This window comes from Salvia miltiorrhiza, chromosome 5 (genome assembly GCF_028751815.1).
Source record: "Salvia miltiorrhiza cultivar Shanhuang (shh) chromosome 5, IMPLAD_Smil_shh, whole genome shotgun sequence".
Classification (NCBI taxonomy): Eukaryota; Viridiplantae; Streptophyta; class Magnoliopsida; order Lamiales; family Lamiaceae; genus Salvia; species Salvia miltiorrhiza.
The window spans coordinates 48,859,091-48,886,373 of NC_080391.1; the positions used below are offsets into that span (position 1 = coordinate 48,859,091).

General features: G+C 37.4%; 2 protein-coding genes and 1 pseudogene across 3 annotated transcripts; 1 reads left to right on the forward strand and 2 right to left on the reverse strand.

The window, feature by feature from the left end:
• Window positions 1-5,545: 5,545 nt before the first annotated feature.
• Window positions 5,546-7,536, reverse strand: LOC130987131 (probable carotenoid cleavage dioxygenase 4, chloroplastic). 2 transcript variants are annotated; one of them, XM_057910753.1, is made up of 2 exons: window positions 6,078-7,530; window positions 5,546-6,003 (listed from the first exon to the last, which is right to left on the reverse strand). In XM_057910753.1, exons 1-2 carry the CDS (start codon window positions 7,445-7,447, stop codon window positions 5,643-5,645), a joined length of 1,731 nt encoding a protein of 576 aa, XP_057766736.1. In that variant the 5' UTR covers window positions 7,448-7,530; the 3' UTR covers window positions 5,546-5,642. The 2 variants fall into 2 exon arrangements, with proteins under 2 accessions (XP_057766736.1, XP_057766737.1); XM_057910754.1 differs by having other exon boundaries at window positions 5,785-5,977; window positions 6,078-7,536.
• Window positions 7,537-18,601: 11,065 nt separating this feature from the next.
• LOC131026064 (protein FAR1-RELATED SEQUENCE 5-like) lies at window positions 18,602-22,650 on the forward strand. Its single transcript, XM_057955841.1, has 3 exons — window positions 18,602-18,944; window positions 20,436-21,195; window positions 21,288-22,650. Exons 1-3 carry the CDS (start codon window positions 18,602-18,604, stop codon window positions 22,648-22,650), a joined length of 2,466 nt encoding a protein of 821 aa, XP_057811824.1.
• Window positions 22,651-23,769: 1,119 nt separating this feature from the next.
• LOC131026066 (probable carotenoid cleavage dioxygenase 4, chloroplastic) lies at window positions 23,770-24,890 on the reverse strand (annotated as a pseudogene).
• Window positions 24,891-27,283: the final 2,393 nt, after the last annotated feature.

Genomic DNA, 27,283 nt, shown 5'->3' on the forward strand with positions numbered 1-27,283 from the left:
GATTTCAAAAATTGGGGGCATTTATGGCATGAAGGAAGATTTGTTATAATCTGGAAAAGGTATCAGAGGGGGGGATCGACTGGGTAACACTGATTCCAAAGCACCAAACACTCATATTAGCCTGGAAACCTTCCGATCAAACACTGCCTTAACATTTTGTTTTATCAGTATCCCTTTTTGAGTTGCTTGACCTACGTTAAACATTTTCTTTACATGGCAATTTTTTCTTTTTATTTTTTTCACTAATCACACTTAACACACTAAGTATTCATTTGATTTAAGTAGATAAATGAAAATGGAATGAAATAGTAACAATAACTATTATTTTTATTGAGTGTTTGGTTTAACAATGAAAAATAATCACTAATAAGGAATTTTCTTTCTTTTGTTTCTCCTCTATTTTAAAAGGTAACAAATTAGGTGATTATGTTATTCTTAAGTAAGTGTAATGATTAACTCATTACCCAAACTAAACAATAAATAATTTATTCAATTAATTGAATCTCTTTTCAACGTCCAAAAACACCCAACCAAACATGTGCTAAATATTAATTCCTTAAAATCCGTGTCGAAAAGAAGCGTGACGGAGAAAGTATTATATACATAACTAGACGGGTTAATCCGTCTAACCTATCATCCCAAACGAGCAAGCCCAATTAGCCCAAATTTGTTATCGAGCTATAATTTTATAGCCCAACCCTCTAATTTTATTGGGTTATTCATGCGGTCCATAAGTTTAGGGCTGAATTGACATCTCTATCTACAAACTATTGTGCCCATAGTGTATTTATGCCAATCGTGCCCATAAAGCAATTGTGTTCATAGTGCAATCCTATTACTCTCTTCGTCTCACATATCTTGACACATTTACTTTAGACACAAAAATTAAGATCAGATGTTAAAATAGTAAAGTGAGTAGGGTTCATTTATTTAATGTGTGTAAAGAAGGTAGAGACTACATATTATTTTTTAAATGTGTCATATAATTATAAATGAGACAAACTATGTAACACCCCGATAATTTAGATTTATTTTATAAGTTTAATTAATACTCCGTATTTTCTTGTATAGCTTATTTTTTTAAATAATTACATGATACATATAGATATGCACCATTAATTTTATCTAGACTATTATTATTATTATTATTATTATTATTATTATTATTATTATTATTATTATTATTATTATTATTATTATTATTAGTATTATTAATGATTCCTATTAGAATTAGAACTCCTTTTATCATCTTTATTCTTTATCTTAGTAGGAGATATACATAGAAAATAATTTTTTTATATTTATCAAAAGCTCTTTAGAAACTAGTATAAATATGGGATCTATTTTCAAACCCTAAAGGAGACGGACACACTAATTAATTAGGGTTTTAGAGAGCAGAGAGGGCCAGAAACGTGTAGAGTCAGATTTTCGCAGAAAATCAAGTTCTGGCAGTTTCGGGAGAACGGCCATAACTTCCTCCACAGAACTCCGATTCAAGCGAAACAGGAGGCCACGGAAAGCTCTCTCGAAGACGAAGAAGTCGTATGTCTGGGCAAAATATGATTTGAGGACGCTTGGGGCTTCAAACGAAGGTTTGAAGCTGACTGGTCTGTTCAGCTGCGATTTGACGAATTCTTCTGGTGCGGCGCTATTAAGACCTTCATTCCGGATTTGATTTATTTAGCTTCGACTTTAAGGTGAGGGATTTTACGCTTATTCATATGGATATATATATTTTTATTATCGCGTTTGATTACTTGTTTACGTGCATCTTATGACTATGTTGTTATGTGCGATCATGGGACCTAAGCCATTGATCTATGTTATGTGCGATCATGGGACCTAAGCCATTGATCTATGTTATGTGCGATCATGGGACCTAAGCCATCGATCTATGTTATGTGCGATCATGGGACCTAAGCCATTGATCTATGTTATGTGTGATCATGGGACCTAAGCCATTGATCGATCATGGGACCTAAGCCATTGATTTATGTATGTGTTTGGTCATGGGACTTAAGCCATCGACTCAAACTATGATTATGTTTGTCAAGGGGCTCTAGTCTCTTGGCTGTATGTTTGCAAGTATGATAATGTGATTTAATTATATATGTGACATATATGGATATTTTGTTATGTTCCTCACTGAGTATATTTTCAATATGCTCACCCCTTATCTTTTCAGTTTTACAGTATTAGAGTCGAGGTGGCCATGGAAGTCGAGAATGACTAGAGATTTAGTATTTCCATAGAAATTTAAGTTGAAACATGTTACTTTTTAGTTTATCATTTTATTTCATGTTACTACTTTAGTTTTGACAAGTTGATTTTAAATTGGTTTAAACTTTTATAATTCAAGAAATTTTATTTTTATCTATTAGTTTTCAAATATTTTATATTGAAAAGTTTATGAAAGTTGGGGTGTTACAAACTATATATATATATATATATATATATATATATATATATAATAAGAGCATTTCTTAAGATATAAAATAAGAATCATTTTCACCCCTTAGATCATCAAGATCTACGGTTGATTCGTAATCCTATTGGATGGATTTATGGTCCTGAGTTCGAATCCCAAAGGTAACAAAAAATTATTTTTCACAATTCATATCTTTATACAGCGAATTCATACGTGTTCTACATAAAATTCATATATTAAAAATTGCTTAGGATGTGCTCTCACGATAGCCCACCCCTATATATATATATATATATATATATATATATATATATATATATAAAAGTGTGTCAAAATAAGTGAAACATTGGAAGTACTATTAAATCTATTCACTATTGTCCTATGTTGTTTTCGTATGGATTATGGTGAAATAACTTATTTTTTATGAATTACTTATATTATGAATGATTATACTTCCTTCATCATTCAAAAATATTTCTTTCTTTTCACTTTGGTCCGACCCCAAAATATTTTTTATTTTATTTTTGAAAAATACTTTCACTAATTATTATTCTTACAATTTTCACTCTTTATGGAACTCATACTTGGCAGTTGGCACTAGGGCTGGTAAACCGGTGTCGATTTTCGGTTAAAATCGTAACCGAACTGGAAAAATCGGTTATCGGTTAACCGATAAATTGATTAACCGGTTTAAAATTATTAAATTAATTATTTATATTTTATTATATTAAAATTTCAAAAATCCCACCACATTAGTTAGGGTTCTGTTTCGTTCTGTTTCAAAAATCGCCTCCCTTGCCTCTTCCCACCGGCGCCTCCCTTGTTTCAAATGCATCACTTTTAAGCTTCTGTTAATTATGTTCGAAAATCATCCTGCTTAATACCCTTTTTTAGCTTCTGGGGCTTGTGTACATGTAATGATTGACAGATTTTGTGAATCTCATTTTCTAGGCATTTCCATGTATGTGAATCAGGGTCGGCTGAGACATAGTCACATAGGCTTCGAAGTTTGTGTTTGTTCCAGTCGATGAAAGTAGTTTCCATTGCATTTTCTTACAAGATCGATGTAACACATTCGTAATATCATGCTTTCACACTAGCAAAAACTTGATAACAAAATATAAAAATATAAAGATAATTAAAGTACATCACTACACCAACGGCCACACATTTCAACCCAACTTAACCATACAATCTATAAACATATATGAGCTCCAGGATGACGGTGAGCTAATTTTGTTGTTGGTGTTGAACTTTAAACTTGTGTTACTTTATACTCCCTCCGTCCCATTTTTTAGTATCCAACTTTTCTTTTTTAGCCGTCCATATTTTGGTATCTATTTCTATTTTTGGTAAAAGTAGGTGGGGCCCTTACTCTACTTTAATTATTTTGACTCTCACACAAAATGTGGGACCCTTATTCCACTCACAACACATCAATCACTTTATTAAAATCCGTGCCGTTCTCAACTGGATACCAAAAGTCGGGACGGAGGGAGTATTATATTATGTTTGTTGGTGGAGTTTAAACTAATTTCATTAGATTTTTTTATGAATTGAAAATAATTGACTTATTATTGTTGCTTTTGGTTGTAATGTGTGTTAATTAGTTTGTTTACTTTAATTATCGTTAATTGTTGCCTAGGTTGGGAATTCATTTATTAGAATTGTTCTTTTTTTTAATATAAAATTACAAGTCTCTATAAAAAAAATTCTTCTAAATAATCACAAATCATGAGTTGGTGGAGTGGATAAGATCCTCATCCTTTCTTTCAAAACTCAAGAGTTTGAATTTTATTGCTCACAATTTGAATTTTTTTGTATTTGATAATCTGCCTCAAAGTAAACCGGTTAATTCGGTTAACCGGTTAACTCAATTAACCGATTTTTTCTAACAAATTCAGAAATTGGGCATTAATCGGTTAACCGAAGTATTAACCGATTCGATTACCAGTTATGAAAAAGCTGCTTATCCAGTTCTGGTTAACCGGTAAATCGGTTCGGTTCGGTTACTAGCCCTACTTGGCACCCATTCTTCAGCCATCAAACATATGTTAGTGGTGCTTCTAAGGTTGACCTCATACTTTACACGTTGAGATTTAGGAAACGCATGTTATGATACTCCATTCGTCCCATTACAAATATCTTCTTATTTTTGGATACGAAGATTAAAAAATATGTAATTAGTAAATAAAGTGGGTTGATGAAAATTGCTTAAATATATATTGTCAAAAAAGGAATGGAACATCTCAGTATGAAAAGTGAGACACTTGGTAACGAAACAAAGGGAATATATGATTAGTAGTCGTGCCCACCCTTTACAGATTCAGGAAACGCATGTTATGTTATGGTGTAGTAATAGCACAAATGCTCTGTTCTCTGGAATCACCATTTGTGGTTCAGTTCTTGAGTGGTTCCAACAATTCCATTTGAATAGATTCCATCAAGATCCGCCATTTTCCCTACTTCACCACCTGAAATCAGATCATTATCTGATCTCCCCCTAAGCCCCTTGTTGCTGGAAAGAGAATGTAAGTACTTTTTACCATTTTGGAACGTTCAACAAGAATATGTATTTTTCTTTTTTGGACCATTCTTCTACTAATAAATGTGAGTCCGTTTTCATGCTAATAATACATTCAACTAATATTTATTAAAATTCGTGTTGCGAGAGTGGGCGTATGAAACTAATCACATGTGATTGATCAAATTTATATTTTTCTGCCTATACCCTTGCGGATACAGTGCAGCAACTTCACGGACTCCATTTATTTTTCTTTCCTCTTTTTCAAATTTGACAAAAATAAGATCTTCATTTATCAAAATAATTTTTTTTAAATAGAAAATCTAAAATTTTCTAATATTAAAATTTAAATTGTTATGGCCAAGCATTATCACCAGTTAATAAAAGTTAAATCGAATTAATATATTCTTCAAAGAAAAAAATTTGTAATAAAAAATATGCATGTTTGAATTAAAGTATAATATATACAACTTTCAAATAAAACCTTTAATTAAATTCAATCACTAAAATTGAAGAGGTGAGGTGATTTTTACCTATGCTGAAAGAGAAAAAATAAAAAATATTCACTATAAAACAAAATTATTTTCTTGGTCTCCGAAAAACAATCACAATAATGTGATTGTATTATTATTATTATTATTATTACAAATTGAATCCAGCGTATTTAATTTAACTAAAAAGATACGCAATTCAAATTTTAGCCAAATCAGTTTGAGACAGAAAGAGGCCGTGGAAACCATTGGGGATGCGCTGCGGCAGCTTGATGGCGGCGATTATGTCAAGTGTAGGAGATTTGGCATCCATCACTAGGAACTTTGATTCTTGAGAATTATCGTCGTGTAAATATGTCACCAAATAGCCGTCGTCCTCCTCCGCCGCCGGATTATTGGGTTCCCTCGCCACGAAAAAGGGTTCGCCGCCGTGGCAGTCCGGCCCATACCAGCAGCTAGCCACCGTGCAATCACCGCCAACCTCCTTGTTAAGTAGGGATAAGTCTAACTTCACCACTCCCACCGCTCGTGTCTCTGTTAATATTGATGCGTAAACATACCTAAATAATTAAATATGATCAGATACACATACATCGCACCTCCCAATTTCTATAAATCACCAGCTAAAAAGTACCTGTTTTTCTTGGCAGCATAAGCAGGATTGATGACTCCAAATTCAAGATTCTCCGGCGACAACGAATGCCTCTGCACCGTCTTCGCCTTCACATTTATCACAATCTTTTCCATCTTCAGCTGCGCGCAGCCAATGTTTTCCAACACCTGATCCACCGCCAACGCATTCGCCGCCACCATGCACACGGTGTCGCCGCCGTCTTCTTCCCACGCATTCACACAATGCAGAAGGTTGAATCCCGGCGCATCGATCCACACAATCTCCTCTTCATCCTCCGCGTACCTCGGAATAACCCCCACCCGCGCCAACTTCTCCCGATCGATCTCCACCGGCGACCTCCCCCTCAATATCAACGACGGCTTCACCACCATCTGCATGTCCGGGATCACGGCATACTTCTCCGTCACCGCAAAGTCATGAATTGCCGTCAGCCTCTTTATCGAGAATATACCCATATCCTTCTGCTTTCTTCCATTGGAATCGATCCGGAAAAGCTTCAAGAATGGAGGCACGACGTCGTACGCGTAGGCAAAGGCTTCGCCGGTGAGCCGGTCAACTTTCGGGTGCGCCGTCATCCTCGGGAATGGCCCGGATGCTCCAAAATGATGGCGGCCGAGTGTTGTTATATCTCCATCCGCCGTTATACTTATGGCGTAGGGAAGATCGGACTCGCAAAGGGCTAAGAGGTGGCCGGAAACTAGGGCTAAATTGGCGTTGGCGGTGCCGAAACCGTGATTGATCGGATCGAAGTGGCCGGAGAGAATGCGAGCTGCAGTTAGCAGAAAACGAGAGAAGGAAGCCAAGAGGCCGCCATTGAAGCAGGAGAAAATGCTTGGAACAAAAGGGTAGCCCATTTCACGCTCCACTGCGTATTTGTGAGTGTTGACGTAGCGGGAGCAGAAGGTGGGTTTGGGAGAGAATTTGATCATATGAAGCATCCCATCGCCTTCGAAGAAATGATAAGGGCCCTTTGGGGTGAAGTGAGGGTTTGGGCCGTTGCGGATGTATGCTCCGCCGTGGAGGCAGCTCGGGAGGGAGCCCTCCACCACGTCACAGGCGGTGGGGGGGATCTCCCCCACCGGAGTGAAGTTGCCGGAAAGTGTGTATTTAGGGTCAAGAAAGCGGGGAAGGGGGAGGTCAAGAACGTCGCATATGAATTCATCTACTGCGTGGAAGATGCGTGGCATTAATGGCGATTTGGGAGTTTGATTTGGTAGCTTCTTTGTGAGGTGCTCAAAAATATTGGTAGAAGAAGATTTTGCGGTGATGATATTAATAGGCTTATTTAATGAGTTGATCTCATTGATCTTCCTAAATGATGAAGGACTATTTCTTGGAATGAAAGAGGAATGCAATCCTAAAGTTGTCATCTTAATCTGGAAAGAGAATTAATGCCGATGGAGATGATGAGTTCTAAATTTTATGAAGCAGTGCGGCCTCTATATTAAACAATTTGCATACATATTAATTCATGTTATTTTAATTTATGAACCACTAACAGGTCATCTACGCGTTGTATTCATGTTATTTTATTTAATTCAACTCATCAGATGTTCTTATCGATCGTTGAAACATGAATTTTAAAAAAAATGTAAAAAATTGATTTTCATGCGAACACATAATTAATGTACTCTCTGCTAGTATCAATAAAAAAGAAACAATCAACTACTTCACATGCTAAAACTGAATATTGTGGGTTGTCTAATTTTGTTTAATTGGTAAATGTCCATTAAAAACTGACATTTTTGTTGTAATCTGATCAATTATGGCAAATTAAAATACTTTAATGATCATTAGTGGAAAAAATATATATTGAGTGTTGACCAGAGAGAGAAAAAAAAATGTTTATGACGAGGAACCAGATGGGATCCTCTGTCCCACAATTTAGTGTGTACCATCATGTACCATTCTTAATTTCTTATAATTTTTAATTATATTTTTTTATTTTTAATTTGTTATGCTTTAATATAATAAAAAGATAATTAACAATGGTTCACTCATCCAATTATGGTTTAAAATTATTTTTTTATATTTATTTGAATTAATAATTGATTATTTGGGTTAATTAATTCAAAGTTAGAGTATATATTTTTTAAAAATTTTAATTTTTAATGATAAATATTAATTAGATTTCATAATATAATAATATTTTTTATTTTTATAACAAACAATTATAAAATAGACAAATTAAGAGTGGTACATGGTGGTACAAACTAAATTGTGCGACAGAGGATCCCATCTGACGAGGAACTAGTATAATCTGCTTATAACTAATAGCATGCTTGATTAAAAAAAAAACGCGATTGTGACTTTGTCCCTCACGGCAATATTTTTATTGTTAGCGTGATACACGCAGCCCAAATCAAGAAGGAGCATGTCAAACCCAGGGGAAGCCCAAGTATCTGCAGAGGAGGAGGCCCAAGCTGTGACCGGCCCAATAACAACAAGAAAGCCCACTTTCAAAGGAACGTACCAACCCATTATCAAGGATTTATGTTAGGTTTCTTGTATGTTTTTGCACAAACAAGTCGTTGCGGCAATAGTATTTAATAGAGAATATGATGTACGTTGATGGATTAATTACACTGGAATTTTATTAAGATAGTAAAAAAGAGAAAAAGAAAGGAGGAAAAGAAAACCTAACAAATCCTAGCACGCACAAGGCGCAAGCAAAGGCCAAGCCTCGTTAAAACCTACTTAATAACATTAAGTAGGAAAAAATGTATCTGTCTAAGCAAAAGAAAACAACTTCCTCAACAAAAAATGGAGATAGTTTCCGAGCTTCGGACTAATCACCAGAAACTAGCACCATAAAAAACAAACAAACGAATGTAATAGCGGAGACAGAGCTTCGAACTAACCATCACCCCATCTCCGATAATTAATTTGACCTTGCGCAACGACTAACAGGTGAACAAACTGTAGTGTCGCCTACCTTCTGTATGACAAAAAGCCCGACCAAAACTACACTCATTCGCCCAGAAAATGAATCTGGAAGAAGTGAGCCGCGAAAACCATATTGCAGCAGCAAATCCGAACATATTTGCCTAAGCTTTTGATAAAGTCCTCATCCAATGAGCGAGCGAGACAACATGAAATCCGCTACCCGCCAAATGTTTGATGTAATTACCCAACCAAGAACCACAACGAAAAACAGCCAAAGCTCAATCCTCGCCACCGCTGATGAAAACAAAAACGAAACCAACAAGATCGAGCCAGCATAAGCAATACTACTTTTGACAAACATAGCTGTGAACCGAATTGTCTCTAGCCACCCCATTGCTAATGATATCAAATCCCTCCGGGACGCACAGTCCGGGAACTTCCATAAAACGTGATCTCTATCTTCATTGGCATTAAGACAGAAAGTGCAATAATTAGGGGAGATGAGCCCAAATTTAATAATATGATTAAGCGTAGGCAGCCGATCCAAGATGACTCGCCAACAAAGAATCGAACGTCGCACAGGAATGTATTGCTCCCATATTCACTTCCCCAAAGAACACTAGGAAAACAGCTGCACTGCGCAGCGTAAGTAAGGGAAGAGGTAAGCTCACCATGCATCAAGGGCTTCCAAAATCTAACATCAGTGATAGGAAGAGTTAAATATTATTGCAGCATCAGTGTTCCCTGTAATGGATTTTAATGAATCAAGTATTTGTTTTGAATTGTAACTAAAACGTTCATTAAATATTATTGTAGCATCATGTTTTAACTGCGCACGTACTGGCATTTGTGTTTTTATTCATTTATAAAATGATTAAGTATCAAATACACCCCTAACATAGACAATTGTGCGTCCAGCCCCCAATATTAGACATTATATTGAAATTTATTCACATCCAACCCCTTATTTTGTGTTTTGTTTTTAATTTTTGGGGTTGTTGGAAAAAGGACTCCGATTCTGGTTTATGGAAATATAAGGGTTGTAATTCTGTAGAAATTAATGAAACAATAGAAAATATGAACTATGATCGTATCCATGATGAAGTTGATAAGTGTTTATTTTCTAAACCTAAGAAAGTCTATGTGCTTAATTAACGAGGACTATAGTATGCATGATGGCCTAGTTCTCCTTAGGGATTCATCAATTCATTGTAAAAAGGTATTGGATTATTTTGACTTAATTTGGCCAAGAACAGATAAAGTTATTTGTTGACCATCATAAAGATCCTATGCCACCTATTACACCTCTTGAGTTGTTTGTAGAGGAAAACGATCATGAGGAGTTACAACAGTCAGGGACGGAGCCATAGCCCCCCAAATTTTGATTTTTTTTAATATATATATATATATATATATATATATATATATATATATATATAGAGGAGGGCTAGAATAAAAACACTCTTAAGTGTATAAAATATAAATGATTTTCAGCCCTTAGATCATCAAGATCTACGGTTGATTCGTAACCCTTTTGAATGAATTCGTGGTCCTGGGTTCGAATCTCAAAGGTAGAAAAAATTTATTTTTCACAATTCATAACCATGTTGGATGAATTCGTAACCCCGTTGGATAAAATTCGTACATTAAAAAACGTTTATATTTATATTTTAAGAAGTGTTTTTACTGTAGCCCTCCCCCTATATATATATATATATATACACATATGTATATATATATATATAAAACGAAAATTAATAACGGGCAGCGTCACAAACCCTGGCCGCGAGAGAAACTCACCCATCCTAAACCCATCTTGCGCTGCCACCACCTGCCGCTCGCGCCACCACCGTCGGCCGTCGCACCACCGGTCCACCACGGCACCACCACTGTGCTGATTCCACCTTCCATTTTAGAGACCAAGAGGTAGTTTGCTTAGCATATGCGAATTTTATTTGTGAGATGAAACCCACTTTGCTGATTCCACCTTGTGATTTGTGAGATGGGAGTCAATTTTATTTTTCTTTTAAACCATATTATATTGCAATTGGTGGGAATGGGCGGTGGAGTTAATTTGTTCTCAACAATTGATAATGAGAAGATATTGCAACGTTTTCAGTCGATGAGTACACGTCGCAATCAATTGTCATCACTTTCTCAAACAGAAACAACTAGTTCACCAAGTATTTATTCTTAGGTTATTTGTAATGTATTGAACTTTTATAGCTATGTTATTTCAAATGTATTAGAACTATATTATCTATGAAAATGTTGTTTATTATTATTATTATTATTATAAAAATGTCTAAAATGTATTGAATGTCCCCAAAAAAATCGGGGGCGGTCCAGTAGAAGTTCACCCCCCCCCCCAAATCCTGGCTCCGTCCCTGGTTACAGTCTATACACGGGTTGGAAATTGCAGTTGAAGATGAGGGGATGGATGTTGCACAAGGGGTAGAAGGGACAGAGGTTGGAGAAGAGGGGATAGGAAGGGATAGAGGATGTGGAAGCAGTGACTGCATGTGATATGGTTCAAATTCGCGGAAACTGTCAGCTTGACCACCCTTCAATGTTTCGATCATAACTTCTTCAATTTAACTCCAAATAATGAACAGCCAATTGCATTGGAAAGCCAGTTCAGATACCTTTCCATCAAGATATTATGGAGCTTCATATTCCAAGTAGTCGAAAAGTTATGGACATTTCAATAAGCATCAAAAATTGAAGAGTCTTTTCTTTAATGCTGGTGATTTCTAGAGATTTCTTTATTTATTTCTTGCATTAAGATTTCTTTATATTAGGGCCTATAAATAGTTTATCTTATGGTGAGAAATGTAGACTGGAGTTTATGATAATTTGATTATATAAAGTTTGAGAATAGAGTTCTCAATTTCTTATTCTTTTCAACTTAGAAGTCGAATTAGGCATACTATCTTATTTCATCCATTTCTCTTGTTTCCATCCTCATCATTTGGTATAAGAGCCAGATTACGCCCTTGGTTGTTTCCATCTTTCTCTCATGCCGTGTGTGTGTGTGTGTGTATATATATATGATGAGAATAAGGCTTGTATTAATGGAAAACTAAAAGAGTACAAAACATCCAAGAAAGCGCAAAAGAGAGAAGACAAAAGATCGAGCCTCATTAAAACCTTCTAAGAAGAAGAGACCTTAGAAGGAAAAAGAGTACTCGTGAAAGACTCACATTCGGTTCAGGAGCGGGAAGAGACAACTTCAGGAGTTCCGGCCTAACCATCACCCCTAAGAAGCTCGGCTCAAGAAAACCGGAAGAAGAAGAACCAAGAAAGAAAACAGGAGACCAACAACAAAAGAAAACAACCCAACCAAAGCCTAAGGGAACCAACGAACCTGCTTATATAACCATACGGATATGACTATGCGTCGACATATCCCTTGCAACCGCAATCCTAATCTCCTCAATCGCAAAAGGCCACCAGCCTTCCTGCCGATCATCATTGGCCATAATATCTGCCGGTTGATTACCCTCACGGTAAATATGCGAGACCATCAAAGAAAAATCCTGAAGCAGGCGAAGAGTATGCTGCCAAAACGCCCTAAATCTCCAAGGAACATCACTCGAGCGAGAGTACAAAAGGTGAACCACATACATAGAGTCAGCCTCAACCCACAGATGCCGCCAGCCTCGGGTATGAGCAATGTGAATAGCATAGATCACAGCCAACAATTCCGCCTCGAAAGCAAAGCCGTTGCCGCCTTTAAAATGAAAACAACCTCGGACATGAGACCACTTGTCTCGAAAAACCCCACCCGCAGCAATAACTCCAGGAGCTCCCGCCGCCGAGCCATCTGTATTAACTTTAATCCATTGACTAACGGGAGGCCACCAGTGAACCTCCACCATACAGGGGGGAGGAGCAGCACGGCTCCTCACCCCAATCTCACGAGTGATCGAATAGTCAGCCCAAGAATTAGAAATATTACCCAACTTCCGGAAAACCCCATCAATCTCCATAAAGTAAGCCTTGACAAATGCCAAAACTGCACGTCTATCAAAGCACAAATCCTCAAAAATAAGCGCATTGCGTCCCGACCAGATACGCCACATCAGAGTGATAATTCCCGCCTTCCAAAAAGAACCAATTTGGGAACTCCAAGAGAGATTCCAAGCCAGAACTAAGAAGGAATGAATATCCATGCACCCCAAGAGATTCTCTTTACCAAACCAACCTAAAAAATCAGTCCAAATAGGGCGAACACACGAGCACTCCCAAAGCACATGCGAAATCGTCTCACTATCTTGGAGACACAAAGAACAAGCATTGGGCGCAATTAACCCTTGCCGGATAAGAACATCAATAGTAGGCAAGTGCCCATGGAGGACACGCCAACAGAGAATAGATCTCCTCATCGGAATAAAGTCCTCCCAGATCCATTTGCCCCAGCTAACAGCAGGAAAACGATGGCAAATATTAGAAAAAGCCAAAGAGGCCGAAACCTCACCCTTAACCGACTGTTTCCAATATCTCGTATCCCTCTGGCCGCCCATCGGAATACGCAGAATATCATCCACAATATCAGGAAAACGAGAAACAAAGGATGTCGTGAAATGCCAAACACCATCATAAAAATAATCACTAACCGAGAAGCTCAGAAAATCATGCATATATATCGGAATTTTAAGTTTATCCACAAGCTTGTACCCAAGCCAATCATCCCGCCAAAAGTAAGTATGCTCACCACGGTCAATACAAACATAAGAATCATCCACCAACTGATTGACTTCTTCTTTCATCCCAATCCAAACAGAAGAGTTGGACACCGAATCCTTTGCAACCCCAAAATTGTTTAGATATCTCGATCTCAAAATGGAATGCGCCCAAACAGTTCCCTGAATTAACTTCCAAGCCAGCTTCATCAAATAAGATTTGTTCATTAACGTAAAAGATCTAATGCCGAGGCCGCCTTCTTTCAAGGGGGAGCAGACTCTACCCCAACTAACAGCACAGCTGGGCCGTTTATCAATATTTCCCGACCAAACGAAATTACGACATTTCCTGTCAAGGGAGTGCAGTAACGATTTTGGCCATTTGTAAACCATCATGGAGTGAACAATCGAACTCTGAATAACGGACTTGACTAAACAAAGCCTCCCAGCCATAGAAAGATGACGACCTTTCCATCGAGCAAACTTCTGGACAATCCTATCATGAATTGCCTGAAAGAAAGAAGCTCTCGGACGCCCAACGAAAATCGGAACTCCCAAGTAATTGAAAGGAAGGTTCCCGGTAGTGAAACTGAGCTCACGATGAATAGCACTTTTCCTGTCATTGAGAACTCCCGAACCAAAGTAAATGCAAGACTTCTCCAGACTACACTGCTGACCCGAAAGAGAGTCATAGTACGAAAAGATCTGATGAATTTTTCTAGCATTCCGAACCGTAGCTTTACAAAAGATCATAACGTCATCCGCATAGAACAAGTGAGTAGGGAACTGAAATGTTCGACTATAGCGCATAGGTTGTAGATGCCCAGAATCAACGCATCTGCTAAAAAGCCGACTCAAGATATCCTCCGCAATTCCAAAGAGAATCGGAGAAAGGGGATCTCCCTGACGCACTCCGCGAGAACAAGCAAAATATCCCCGCAGCTGACCATTATAGAGAATAGAGAGCCTCGCCGAGCTGAAAATAATAGAAATCCAGTAAATGAATTTCTCATGATAGTGATTAGCTCGCAAAACTTGCAAGATAAAATCCCATCGAATAGTATCAAAGGCTTTTCGGATGTCAACTTTACAAGCCATATTACGTCCCCTGTCCGTGCGTTTCATACAGTTGAAACCTTCCGAGCTGAGCATGATGCAATCATGAATATTACGCCCGCTAATAAAGCCGAATTGATTGTCAGAAACATGAGACGCAGCCACCACGCCAAGACGAGAGGCAAGAATCTTCGAGATAATCTTGAATAAGAAATTCGAAAGGACAATCGGGCGAAGATCAGCAACAGTGTCGACTGAATCCTTCTTGGGAATCAAAATCATCGTACTGGAATTACACCCAGAAGGTAAATAAGAATGGCGAAAGAAATTCTGAACAGCCGCAATGACATCCGCTTTAATCACATCCCAACAACTTTGAAAGAAGTTACCAGAGAAACCATCGGGGCCAGGAGCACTTGAAGCATCCATATTAAAAACCGCCGCCGCAATTTCACTCTCATCGGGTATACTCACCAACCGCGCATTCTGATCATCAGACACCCCCGACTCAAAAAGCGCATCAATCTCTAACTGATCTCCAGAAGGTCGACCATCATCAGCGAAAAGAGACGTAAAGTGGTCAATAATATGATTCTCAATAATAGTGGCATCATAAGTCTCTCTACCATCAATCTTGAGGCGAGTGAAAGGCGCATTCCGTTTCTTGAACTTGGTCAAACGGTGAAAAAACTCAGTATTCCTGTCTCCATCCCGAAGCCAGTTCGCACGGCTTTTTTGCTGAAGCAAACAGTTCTTATGTGTCAACGAAACATTTAGCTTTGCCTGAAGACTAACCTCCTCATCAAAGAGATCGTTCGTATATCCAGAAGCAGAAATCTTCCCCTGAGTAGTCTCAAGCTGTTTCATGAGAGAAGAAATGGAGGAATCCACATTGCCAAAAACCTCTTTATTCCAAACCCCAATCTCCTTACGAAGCCTTTTCAATTTCAACATAACACATAAAATCGGGCAGCGTGTGCTGACAGTCTCCCTCCAAGATGTCGCCACCATCTCCTGAAAGGTCGGATGCAAGGTCCACATATTAAGAAAACGGAAAGGCCTCCGACCAGTAGGGTTTGTCAATTTGCATTGCAACACCAACGGAGAGTGATCCGAAGTGAGGCGAGGCAGGACAGCAGTAACCAACGACGACCAGAGATCAGCAAAACCCTGCGAAAACAAAGCACGATCTAAAACAGATTCCACATGGTGTGGTAAAAATCTACGTCCCGACCAAGTGAATCGAAGCCCCTCCGTAGGGGATTCAATAAAGCCAGAGTTATCAATAAAATCACAAAACTCCTCACAAGAACCTCTATGTGGCGAAGCTAAACTCAGACGCTCATGAGCACCTTTCACCGCATTAAAATCGCCCATGAAAACCATTTTTCCAGAAACGAAACGAAGAAGATCATTCCAGAGATCACGGCGGTCATTTTGGTCATTCGAACCATGAACAAAAGCAATACGAAAATCATAACTATGCCACAGGCAATCCACCACAACCACCTGATCAGAAGATAACAAAACATTAGTAACAACAGAAGAGTGAACAAAAACCCAAATATTCGAACAGCGAGGAGACCGGCAGTTTTGATGCACCGGGACAAGATTCAACGAATGCCAGTAACTCTGTCTAACTTTCCGAAATGCCCGTTTCGGTTCAAGAATGCCCAACACTACCGGGCTAAAAGAATTACAATGCTCCTTCAGCAGACGTTTGGATTCATCCGTTAAACCACGGACATTCCATGCAATAATATTCATCAGAATTAATTTATGTTAGCGGAGGCAGCTCCGCTTCTTTCAACCTCTTCCGCCCAGCTCTCTTTGGCGACGCTCTCCATCGCTAGAGCGCTGTCTCTATTACTTGTATCAATCACAAAAGTACGCGACGTATCCCCCGTGTTACGAAGTCTACTTTTAATGCTTGTGTCCGCTGGCCTGTTGGCTGTGTTCTCCGCTGCCCTAGCAGCTTGGTCCTGTTTGGATGGTCTTCCTCGTCGCTTAGCAGGAGCACCTGTTTCTGGCATGGGCGCTTTAGCTATCGCCAAAATCTGCTCAAGTCTTTGAGCTTTCAAGGCATTATTAACAGCAATATCATCCGTTGTGGAAACGTACTTCCCACTGCTGTCATAGTTCACTTCTTCATCCTCATCCGAAACCTCCTCCGAGATATGTCCATCATTGATCTCAGAAATGTTGACTGGCTGATCAAACACCGAGTTTTTACAAGGTTTTAGACACTCGGCCAACCTATCAGGGCCGTAGTGTTCAGCAGAATTGGAATCATCCAAAGATTTACCCCTAGAAAGAGGTACCCGCCGCTGCTGCTCCGGTTCTTCAAGCAATTCAGTGCCTTCGTTATCCAACAGGGCAAAACTGTTGTTCGACGCCGAAACCGGCAAGCTTAACTGTTTATGGTGATCATTTTTCTGAAGTGAGTAACATCCCGGGTCCAAACGAGCTGGGGAAACCTGTATGTCGCTTCTCGAACCCACCTCAACCGGCCTATCTCCCTTGGCTGTCTCCTGCTCATGTTCTCTCTCGTCTCTAGCATCACCAGAGATAGGTTGCCACTGTTTCCCATTTTTAACCAAAGGCATTTGACTTCTATCTTTAACATCCTCTTCCACAACCGTCTTCTTAACAGAGATTTTCCGACACTTTTCGGTGGGATGTCCTGTAAGTTTACATTTTGAGCAATAGAAAGGTAAATTCGCATACGTGAATTCAACATAGAACGAAAAAGAATCGTTATCAATTAAGAGAGTAGTAGGAAAGGCTTTGGACATATCTAACTCAATAAGAAGGCGCGCGAACTGCCCAAAATCACGACGGGCCGAGGCTCCGTCAATTTTAATAGGATGACCAATGTACCGCCCAATCCCGGCTAGAATCTCAGGATGCCAATACTCAATTGGCAAATAATGTATCCTCACCCATACATTCGCCATGGAAGAATTCTCTTTAAATGGATCAAAGTGTTTGGACCATTCTCTAAGACGTACATGACCACAAGATAATTCCCAGACCGGCTTGGCTTTAGCACGAGTTTTGTCTTCAGGAGTCCAAAAAACCAGCGTATAATACCCTTTCCCAAGAGGAATAAGTTGCCACTCAGATTCTAATTTCCAAATTTTGTGAAGTTCTGCCTTGAGAAGCAATGCAGGTTGAGGTTTGTCTCCTTTACGAAGGAAAAGACGACCAATAATAGCATGAGAGAATTCCTTACTGACTTCTTGCGCATATAGGTGCTGTGGAATTTTTAAGGAGAACTGCTCTCCCTCTTTGGTGGGACGTAATGAGTGAAACCGATGAGCAGCTAGGTCGGGACGTCTCGGTGGCCTGTTCATCGTGATATCAGCATACGATTTGGATTTGGGCATGTTATCAGCCCCCACATCCGAATCATTAGGGTTTGAGATAGCTGTGGCGTTGGGTATAGCAACTTCTCGTTCCTCCACAAAAGCAGAATCTGCTCCTTTACCGCCAGCCAAGCCCGCACCAGTCTTTGTGTAGTCATTCATCGGGGAATTATTGCAGGCAAAATTGTTCGAAACTATTGGGAGATTCAGACCTCCCGGAGAAGTCATGTTGTACCAAAAAACTCCTGCAGCAAGAGCCAGAAAAGCAAACAGACAGCAGCTAAACAATGGAGCAACGCATAGTAAAATCAGTCTTTGGTGCTTTTTGTCAAACAGCTGGTGTGCTGTTTTTGGGACCTTGTTTGTGGAGGTTGTAGACGCCAAGGACTAGCCACCAGATCGGTCCACCACGCTGTCGGATCCGGCCACCAGAGTTTGGCCACCAGAAACGCAGCCACCGCCTTTTGGTTGAACGCCGGTCGCCGGGCTTGTGGATAGCCGGTGCCGCGCAGGCACAGAGGGACTGCCGATGACGCCGGTCGCCGGTACGGTGGGGAGAGGCAGCGCCGCGCAGACGAGCTTTGAGCCGCGGTGCAGTCGCGCAGCTGAGATCGGCGAGAAGTCGCGCAGCGAGCTCCGAGATCTGGGGCAGGCGGCAGCGCGTCTCAGCGGCTGTCGATGCTCCTCCGGCGCGGTCAACGACCGGTGCAGATCTCTCCTCTCTTCTGCTCTGCTGCAACGGGCCGTAGGTGGCGACGCCGACTGCTGCTGCTTCTCAACGGAGATCTGCTCACGGAACGCCGGCTGCTGCAACTCCTTTGCTGGTCACGGCGCTGCTGCTCACGGAACGCCTGCTGCTGCTCACGGAGGAGGTCGGCTGCTGCACCGGAGGCTCTTCGAAGCCACCGAGACGTCGGCAACGGAGGTGTGCCGGTCAACGTGAGTTAATTCGCAGGTTTGAAACCCATTTTCACCGAGAGAGAAAAGTCTTCGATGGATGATTTGTATTCACCTTCGTTACTACTATATTGTGTGTGTGTATATATATATATATATATATATATATGGGGAGGGCTACCGTGAGAGCGTCTCTTAAAATAAGAACTAGGAAAAATATATGAATTTTATGTAGTTTACGTATAAATTCGCTGTATAAAGGTACGAATTGCGAAAAATAAATTTTTGCTACCTTTGGGATTCGAACTCAGGACCATGAATTCATTCAGCAGGATGATGAATCAACCATAGATCTTGATGATCTAAAGGCTAAAAATGATTCTTATTTTATATCTTAAGAGTGTACTTATTTTAGCTCTCCCATATATATATTTCGCATTGCTTATAATAGATCCCATTGCTTATAATAAATCCGTAGATCCTAATATCAGCCGTTGATCTATTTTTTTGTACGGTCCAGATCTGATCCAATTTTTAAACCTAATTTTTAAATGCGGAAGGGTATTTTCGTCTTTTAATTCTTAGATTATATTTCGCATGCTACTTCGTTTTACCTCGTCGTCTTTTATTTTTTACCTCGCAGTCTTCGCGTTTGTGTTTCTATATTCATTGCGATTCTCTTCATCTGTGAGAATCGTTCGTTTTCTCGTTCATGACGATTGAGGAATCAAGTATTGTTTGTTATTTGACGTTCATGACGATTCTCTTCATCTGTGAGATTATTCGTCGTTCAGTTAGTTCTTATTGTGTTTTGAATTGAGGAATCATGTATTGATTATTCGTTGTTCTTCGTGATGAATATTATTTGTTCCTCGTATTTTTATTTTCTTTAGTTTGATGATTTTATCATTTTTTTCTTCTGCATTATGTATAATAAATCAGAAATTACGTTTGCGTTATGTGTTGATATGAAATCTGTATTTTGTGTTTAGTTTTTTTTTTTTAACTTATGTGTTGTGCTATATTTTTTTTTACGTTAAATCTTTATTTTAATTTTTGCATTTGTTTAATATATATATGCATGTTAGTGGTTCGGATTATGCACGTGTGTTTAAATACTTTATTTTTATCGGATGTATTTATTTTGCTAATATATATTATGCATTCTCGTGTTTATGAATTATGCATTTGGTTATTTGAGATTATGCATTCTCGTTTTTATGCATTCTCATTTTTATGCATTATGCATTTTGTTAATATATATATGCATGTTAGTGGTTCGTATTATGCATGTGTGTTTAAATATTTTATTTTTATCGGATGTATTTATTTTGATAATATATGTTATGCATTCTCTTGTTTATGAATTATGCATTTGGTTATTTTAGATTATGCATTCCCGTTTTTATGCATTATGCATTTGGATTTTTGAGATTATGATTCATTTTTATTTTTATTTTTTGCAGATGGTGTTTTTTCTGATCAGAGTTCAACTTCTGATACAGTGTTTTTACCTCAATGTGATGATGAGTTTAAACCTATTGTTGGGAAGAATTTTTCTTCATTAGATGATGGTGAAAAGTTTTATATGGCTTATGCTAAGCGTTGTGGGTTTAAGTCGCGTCTTGGTGCCGTTAAGCGTAAGAAATCTGGGGTGATTATTTCTAGACTTATTTTTTGTAGTCGGGAAGGGTTGAGTAAATCTGGTGGAAATATTAGATCTAGGATGAGTACAAGAGTAGATTCCAAAGCTCGTATTATTCTTCGTGTTGTTGATGGTGGTTCTTACACTATTGTGAATTTTATTGAGGGTCATAGTCATCGATTTGTTTCAGATAATCTTCAACATTTTATGTTGTCTAATCGTAAGTTGGATCATGGACATAAGAAGTTTGTATTGATCTGTGTTAAAACCAATATTGGTCCTGTTAAATCATTTCATTTGTTTAAGGAATTGGTTGGGGGTTATGATAAAGTTGGATGTACAGCAGTGGATTTTAAGAATTTTGCACGTGATTTGCGTGCATATGTTCTTGGTTCTGATGCTCAGATTCTATTGAATAATTTGTTCAATAAGCGTGAAATTTGTAGCGATTTTCAATTTGAATATGCAGTTGATAGTTCTGATAAACTTACAAGGCTGTTTTGGGCTGATCCTTTATCAATTCAGAAATATGATGCTTTTGGTGAATCTGTATCATTTGATGCGACATACTCAACTAACAGGTATGCATACTTATGATATATGTTGTGCATCTTGTTATATAGCATTATGATTTATGTTTTAAGTATGTTTTTCTTTTATTTTGTTGCTACAGATATAATCTTATATTTGTTCCATTCACTGGTAAAGATAATCATGGAAGTTGTGTGACCTTTGGTGCTGGTCTAATTTCTCATGAGGATGAGGAATCATATTCATGGGTTCTTGAGAAGTTTGTTGAATGCATGAGGAGAAGACTAAGGATGATTATTACAGATCAAGATCCAGCTTTAAAAAAATATGTTGAACGTATTTTATATGATACGCGTCATCGATTTTGCATGTGGCATATCATGGTTAAAGTTATGGATAAGGTTCCACATCGACTTAAGACCGATTTACAGTTTAAAAAGGATTTTAATCGTCTTGCATGGTCTGAGTTTACTGAGCCTTTGAGTTTTGAACGAAGATGGAATGATTTAATGGAGAAGTATGGTTTGGTTGGTGATAAATGGTTTGATTCTATGTTTGCTCAGCGTAGTTATTGGATTCCTTCATTTTTTAGAGATTGTCATATGAGTGGGTTATTTAAGACAACGTCTATGTCTGAGAGTCAGAATAGTTTTTTCCGTAGGTATTTCAATAGGGGTGCAAATCTGATTGAATTCTTTATTCATTTTGAGCGTGCTATTGAAGCTCAAAGAAATCAGTGTGATCATCTCAATAGTGTTGATGTTTCTTGTTTGCCAAAGTTGGTGACAGATCTGGCAATTGAAAGGCATGCAGCAACTGTTTATACTAGTGGGATGTTTGTTGAGGTTCAAAAGCAGATTGTTTCAGCTAGTTTCAGTTACTGCATATTGGAGATTAGGACTGGTGTCGGCGAGAATGTTTATGTAGTTGAAGATGGTGAAAGTGGTAAATTTAGTGTCACTTATAATTTAGCTGACTATAGTTGCAATTGTGATTGCAAGCACTTTGTGAGGTATGGTTGGCTTTGTTCGCATGTATTTTGTGTGTTGAAGAATGTTAAGATTCAGAGGATTCCTGATCAATATATATTAAAGCGTTGGACAAAAGGAATTTGCGTTGGTGGAAGTACACATTCTGGTGGGACAGATACTCTCTCTCAGTTATATTCTTTAGCTTATAGTTGTATAGGTTTGGTTCAAGGTGATTCTGTAAAGATGGAGAAGTTATTTCAAACTTTGAAAGGTGTGCATGATTCTTTGTCTGTGAATAGTTCTAGCAGTTCAAATGGTGATCTTTTTAATGAGTTTTATGGTGGTGCACCTCCTGAAGTAGTTGATGTTCACCCACCTGATATTGTGAAGACAAAAGGTAGTGGAAGTCGTTTGAAGTCGAGGATTGAGAAGGCTTTAAGGGATAAGAATAAACCGAAACGAAGATGTGGCAATTGCAAAGAGATGGTGAACCATGATGCTCGTAATTGTGATCAGGAACGTGCTGTTAAATAGGTTTTTTATATTTTATTTTACATTTTTTGTATAGTATTCTTGATTAAGATTTACATAAATAATTGAAATATTTCATTGTTCTACGTTTTGCGTATTATTGTTCTATATTATACATTATTGTTTTATCTGTTATGTATTTTATTGTTAGTTAACAGTATAAGTTACACAAAACTATTATGTATTTTCGTATATATATTTATGCATTGTTAGTTAACAGTATCTGCATTTTTTGTTTTTGATTATGCAGTATATGCATTTCTTGTTTTTGATTATGCAATATATGCATTTCTTGTTTTTGATTATGCATTGTTAGTTAACAGTATATGCATTTTTTGTTTTTGAATATGCATTGTTAGTTAACAGTATAAGTTACACAAAACTATTATGTATTTTCGTATATATATTTATGCATTGTTAGTTAACAGAATCTGCATTTTTTGTTTTTGATTATGCAGTATATGCATTTCTTGTTTTTGATTATGCAATATATGCATTTCTTGTTTTTGATTATGCATTGTTAGTTAACAGTATATGCATTTTTTGTTTTTGAATATGCATTGTTTTATAATATTTTATTTTAGTGTTTAGTTTTTAGTTTTTAGTTTTTAGTTTTTAGTTTTTAGTGTTTAGTTTAGTATTTAGTTTTTAGGGTTTAGTGTTTAGGGTTTAGTTTTTAGGGTTCAGTTTTTAGTGTTTAGGGTTTAGTTTTTAGTTTTTAGTGTTTAGGGTTTAGTGTTTAGGGTTTAGTTTTTAGGGTTTAGTTTTTAGTTTTTAGGGTTTAGTTTTTAGGGTTTAGTGTTTAGGGTTTAGTTTTTAGGGTTTAAGGTTTAGTTTTTAGGGTTTAGTTTTTAGTGTTTAGGGTTTAGTTTTTAGTTTTTAGTTTTTAGGGTTTAGTGTTTAGTTAAAACTATTATGTATTTTCGTATATAGACACGTTTTATAATATTTTATTTTAGTGTTTAGTTTTTAGGGTTTAAGTTTTTAGTTTTTAGGGTTTAGTTTTTAGGGTTTAGTGTTTAGGGTTTAGTTTTCAGGGTTTAGTTTTTAGTGTTTAGGGTTTAGTGTTTAGGGTTTATTTTTTATTTTTTAGTTTTTAGTTTTTAGTGTTTAGTTTAGTGTTTAGTTTTTAGGGTTTAGCGCCACCTTCTCCTCGTCAATCTGCACCGGCGATCTCCCACTCAATATCAACGACGGCTTCACCACCATCTGCATGTCCGGGATCACGGCATACTTCTCCGTTACGGCAATGTCATGAATTACCGTCAGCTTCTTTATGGAGAATATAGGCACATCCTTCTGCTTTCTTCCGTTGGAATCGATCCGAAAAAGCTTCAAGAATGGAGGCACGACGTCGTACGCGTAGGCAAAGGCTTCGCCGGTGAGTCGGTCAACTTTGGGGTGCGCCGTCATCCTCGGGAATGGCTCGGAAGCTCCAAAGTGATGGCGGCCGAGTGTTGTTATATCTCCATCCGCCGTTATACTTATGGCGTAGGGAAGATCGGACTCGCAGAGGGCGAAGAGGTGGCCCGAAACTAAGGCTAAATTGGTGTTGGCAGTGCCGAAACCGTGATTGATAGGATCGAAGTGGCCGGAGATAATGCGAGTTGCAGTGAGCAGAAAACGAGAGAAGGAAGCAAAGAGGCCGCCATTGAAGCAGGAGAAAATGCTTGGAACAAAGGGTAGCCCATTTCACGTTCCACAGCGTATTTGTGTGTGTTGACGAAGCGGCAACAGAATGTGGGTTTGGGAGAGAATTTGATCATATGAAGCATCCCATCGCCGTCGAAGAAATGATAAGGGCCCTTTGGGGTGAAGTGAGGGTTTGGGCCGTTGCGGATGTATGCTCCGCCGTGGAGGCAGCTCGGGAGGGAGCCCTCCACCACGTCACAGGCGGTGGGGGGGATCTCCCCCACCGGAGTGAAGTTGCCGGAAAGTGTGTATTTAGGGTCAAGAAAGCGGGGAAGGGGGAGGTCAAGAACGTCGCATATGAATTCATCTACTGCGTGGAAGATGCGTGGCATTAATGGCGATTTGGGAGTTTGATTTGGTAGCTTCTTTGTGAGGTGCTCAAAAATATTGGTGGAAGAAGATTTTGCAGGGATCGTATTTGATGAGTTGATCCTATTATTCTTAAATGAGGAAGCACTAGTAGTAGTAGTAGTACCATAGCTATAGATAGCATTTCTTATTGGAATTGAAGAAGAATACAATACTATGGTTTCCATCTTAATTTGGAACAAGAGAATGTCCAAATGAGTGGTTCCAATTAATGATCAGAATTTGTGTCGTTGGGGGATATATATAAAAGATCCGTGGAGCCGAAATAACGAGATGAGATCGAGTGTCCTCTAATTTTATGTCTACCATTGTGTCACATGCATATATCTATTATTTTAAAAATATTTTTTATAAAAATAAAATTTATTATAATACTATAAGTATTTAATTTTTATTTTAAAAAATTATTTTTTTAAAAAAATATATACTGTGATTTTGAATTTATCAACCTATTATTAGCTAATAAAAGTGAAATTAAATGATAAAAAATAATTATATACCATAGATTGATGGAATAAACCCTAGTCAATAATCACAAAATTAAACTAAAGCATACAAAGTTGAAATTAAAGAAAAACAAATATAAGAAAACACATAAAATTGAAAGTGGGACACAAGGTATGACATAAAGTATGGTACAAATCTCATTCCCGAAATAATGCATGTGTCCAACAGTTCCAACTTTATTACTGGAATACTAACATGAAATCGGTCGAAATTCGGTGGAAATAATTTTATATTATTTTTATTATCATAATATAAAATACTCCCTGGAGCTTAAGGCATTTCTTTTGAGCATGAGAATCAATGAGATACTATTTAGTTATTTAAGTATGTGTAAATTTATGGTTAAGTAGTTATTTATATAATTAATTATTTTAAATATTAAAATTAATTAAAATAATAAAATTTATTTAAGTATTTTAATTATGTTTATTTGAAATAATAAAATAATAAAATTATTTTAAATATAAAATTTAAATTAATTAAATTATTTTAAATGTAAAATTTAAATTATTTAAGTATGGCCGTAAATTAATAGGGGTGTGCAGCGGGTCGGACCCGGACCAACCTGTCGGGTTTGTTGGACCGAAATTTTCGAAAAACTGGACCGACCCGGACCGATTAATTCGTGTGGACCGGCCCAAACCCGAGCAACGGGTCCGATTGGGTTCGGGTCAGATCCGCCAATATCCTTTTTTTTCCCCTGTTTTGCACTAATTTTTCAGTTCTAAAACATAAGAAATACGATACCAACACATCATAGTCTCAAATATTCGCAATCCACAATCAACATAAACATAATCGAGCTTAAATTATGTTTGTAATGTGGAATATCTAGATAAAATTATAATATAATCAAATACATCAATAAATTAACGTGTTTGTATAATTACATGACATCATTAAACATCATGTGTCAATTTCAAAATTTAAGTAAAATTTCTATAAGTTAGATCATGGACTTACTGCTTACTGCTTACAAGCTAGAGCAATTATAATAAAAGAACCAAACATTGATGGCACGTAAAATGTACACCTTCAACGAGTCTTAAGAATCGATAATTTTGAACTGCATTAAATATGGAGAGAGTTTTTAAATTTAGTGAAGGGAATCATAAATAGCTTAATTATCCTCGAGATGATTTTGAATTTTCCACTATTCCAGTTAGAAATTTGAATATTAATTTTATTAATATTATTATAAATATTAAATATATAAAATAAATAATTAATTTTAAATATATGGGTCGGTCCGGGTTTGCCGGGTTCAACCTGGACCGACCCGAAAAAAATTCGGTTCTCTAAAATGGACCCGGCCCAGACCAAACATATAGAGTGGGTCAGTTCGGTCCGGACCGAACCCGTCGATCCAGGGGGTTCGGCGGGTCCGGGTTGAGTTTTCTCATCCCTAACTGTGAAAATATTTTGATTTTTTGAGAAATGAGGATTATTTCGGATTATTAAAGAAAATAAGGGGTGCAATATAACAAGACATATTAAAAGCACCTCAATTTCCTATCTGACATTTTCTCCATTCCTTATTCTTATTTATCTTAAATCTTTATTCCCACATTGAAATTTTATTAATCAATTGAGAACCTAAATAAAAGGCTACTCATCATTATTACATTGATTTATTATTATTATTATTAAACTTCAACAATTAGAATATAAGAAAAGATATATACTTAGATGTATTTGAAATAAATAAGTTTTTCAATTTAATATGATTAAATAAAATACGTCTGCTCCTCCTGTGCTTTCAAGGGTTTTTTTTTTTTTCTTTTCTTTTTTATATAAAATCGTCATTTAATATAAATGATTAAATAAAATACTTTGAAATAAATAATAAATTTTGAATTTTAGTTGAGACTAAAAATAAAATATTCTAGCATCTTACTTCTTTTTATGTAGCATTTTCTATATTATATATTATTATTTTAAATGAAATTATGCTCACAAATCCCATGCCTTGAAACTAGATGTCAATTTTTGAGATTTAGATGAGATGATGTTCAAAAGTTTGATGAGATGTTTTAAACTCCGAGATCATTAGAAGAAATGTGCACAA

Coding starts and splice junctions, on each gene's coding strand:
- LOC131026064 (XM_057955841.1), top strand. CDS start 18,602: ATGACGCCGGTCGCCGGTACGGTGGGGAGAGGCAGCGCCGCGCAGACG. Junction 18,945..20,435: donor TGCTGCTGCTCACGGAGGAG/GTCGGCTGCTGC, acceptor TATTTTTTGCAG/ATGGTGTTTTTTCTGATCAG. Junction 21,196..21,287: donor GCGACATACTCAACTAACAG/GTATGCATACTT, acceptor TTGTTGCTACAG/ATATAATCTTATATTTGTTC.
- LOC130987131 (XM_057910753.1), bottom strand. CDS start 7,447: ATGACAACTTTAGGATTGCATTCCTCTTTCATTCCAAGAAATAGTCCT. Junction 6,004..6,077: donor TATGCTGCCAAGAAAAACAG/GTACTTTTTAGC, acceptor TTAATTATTTAG/GTATGTTTACGCATCAATAT.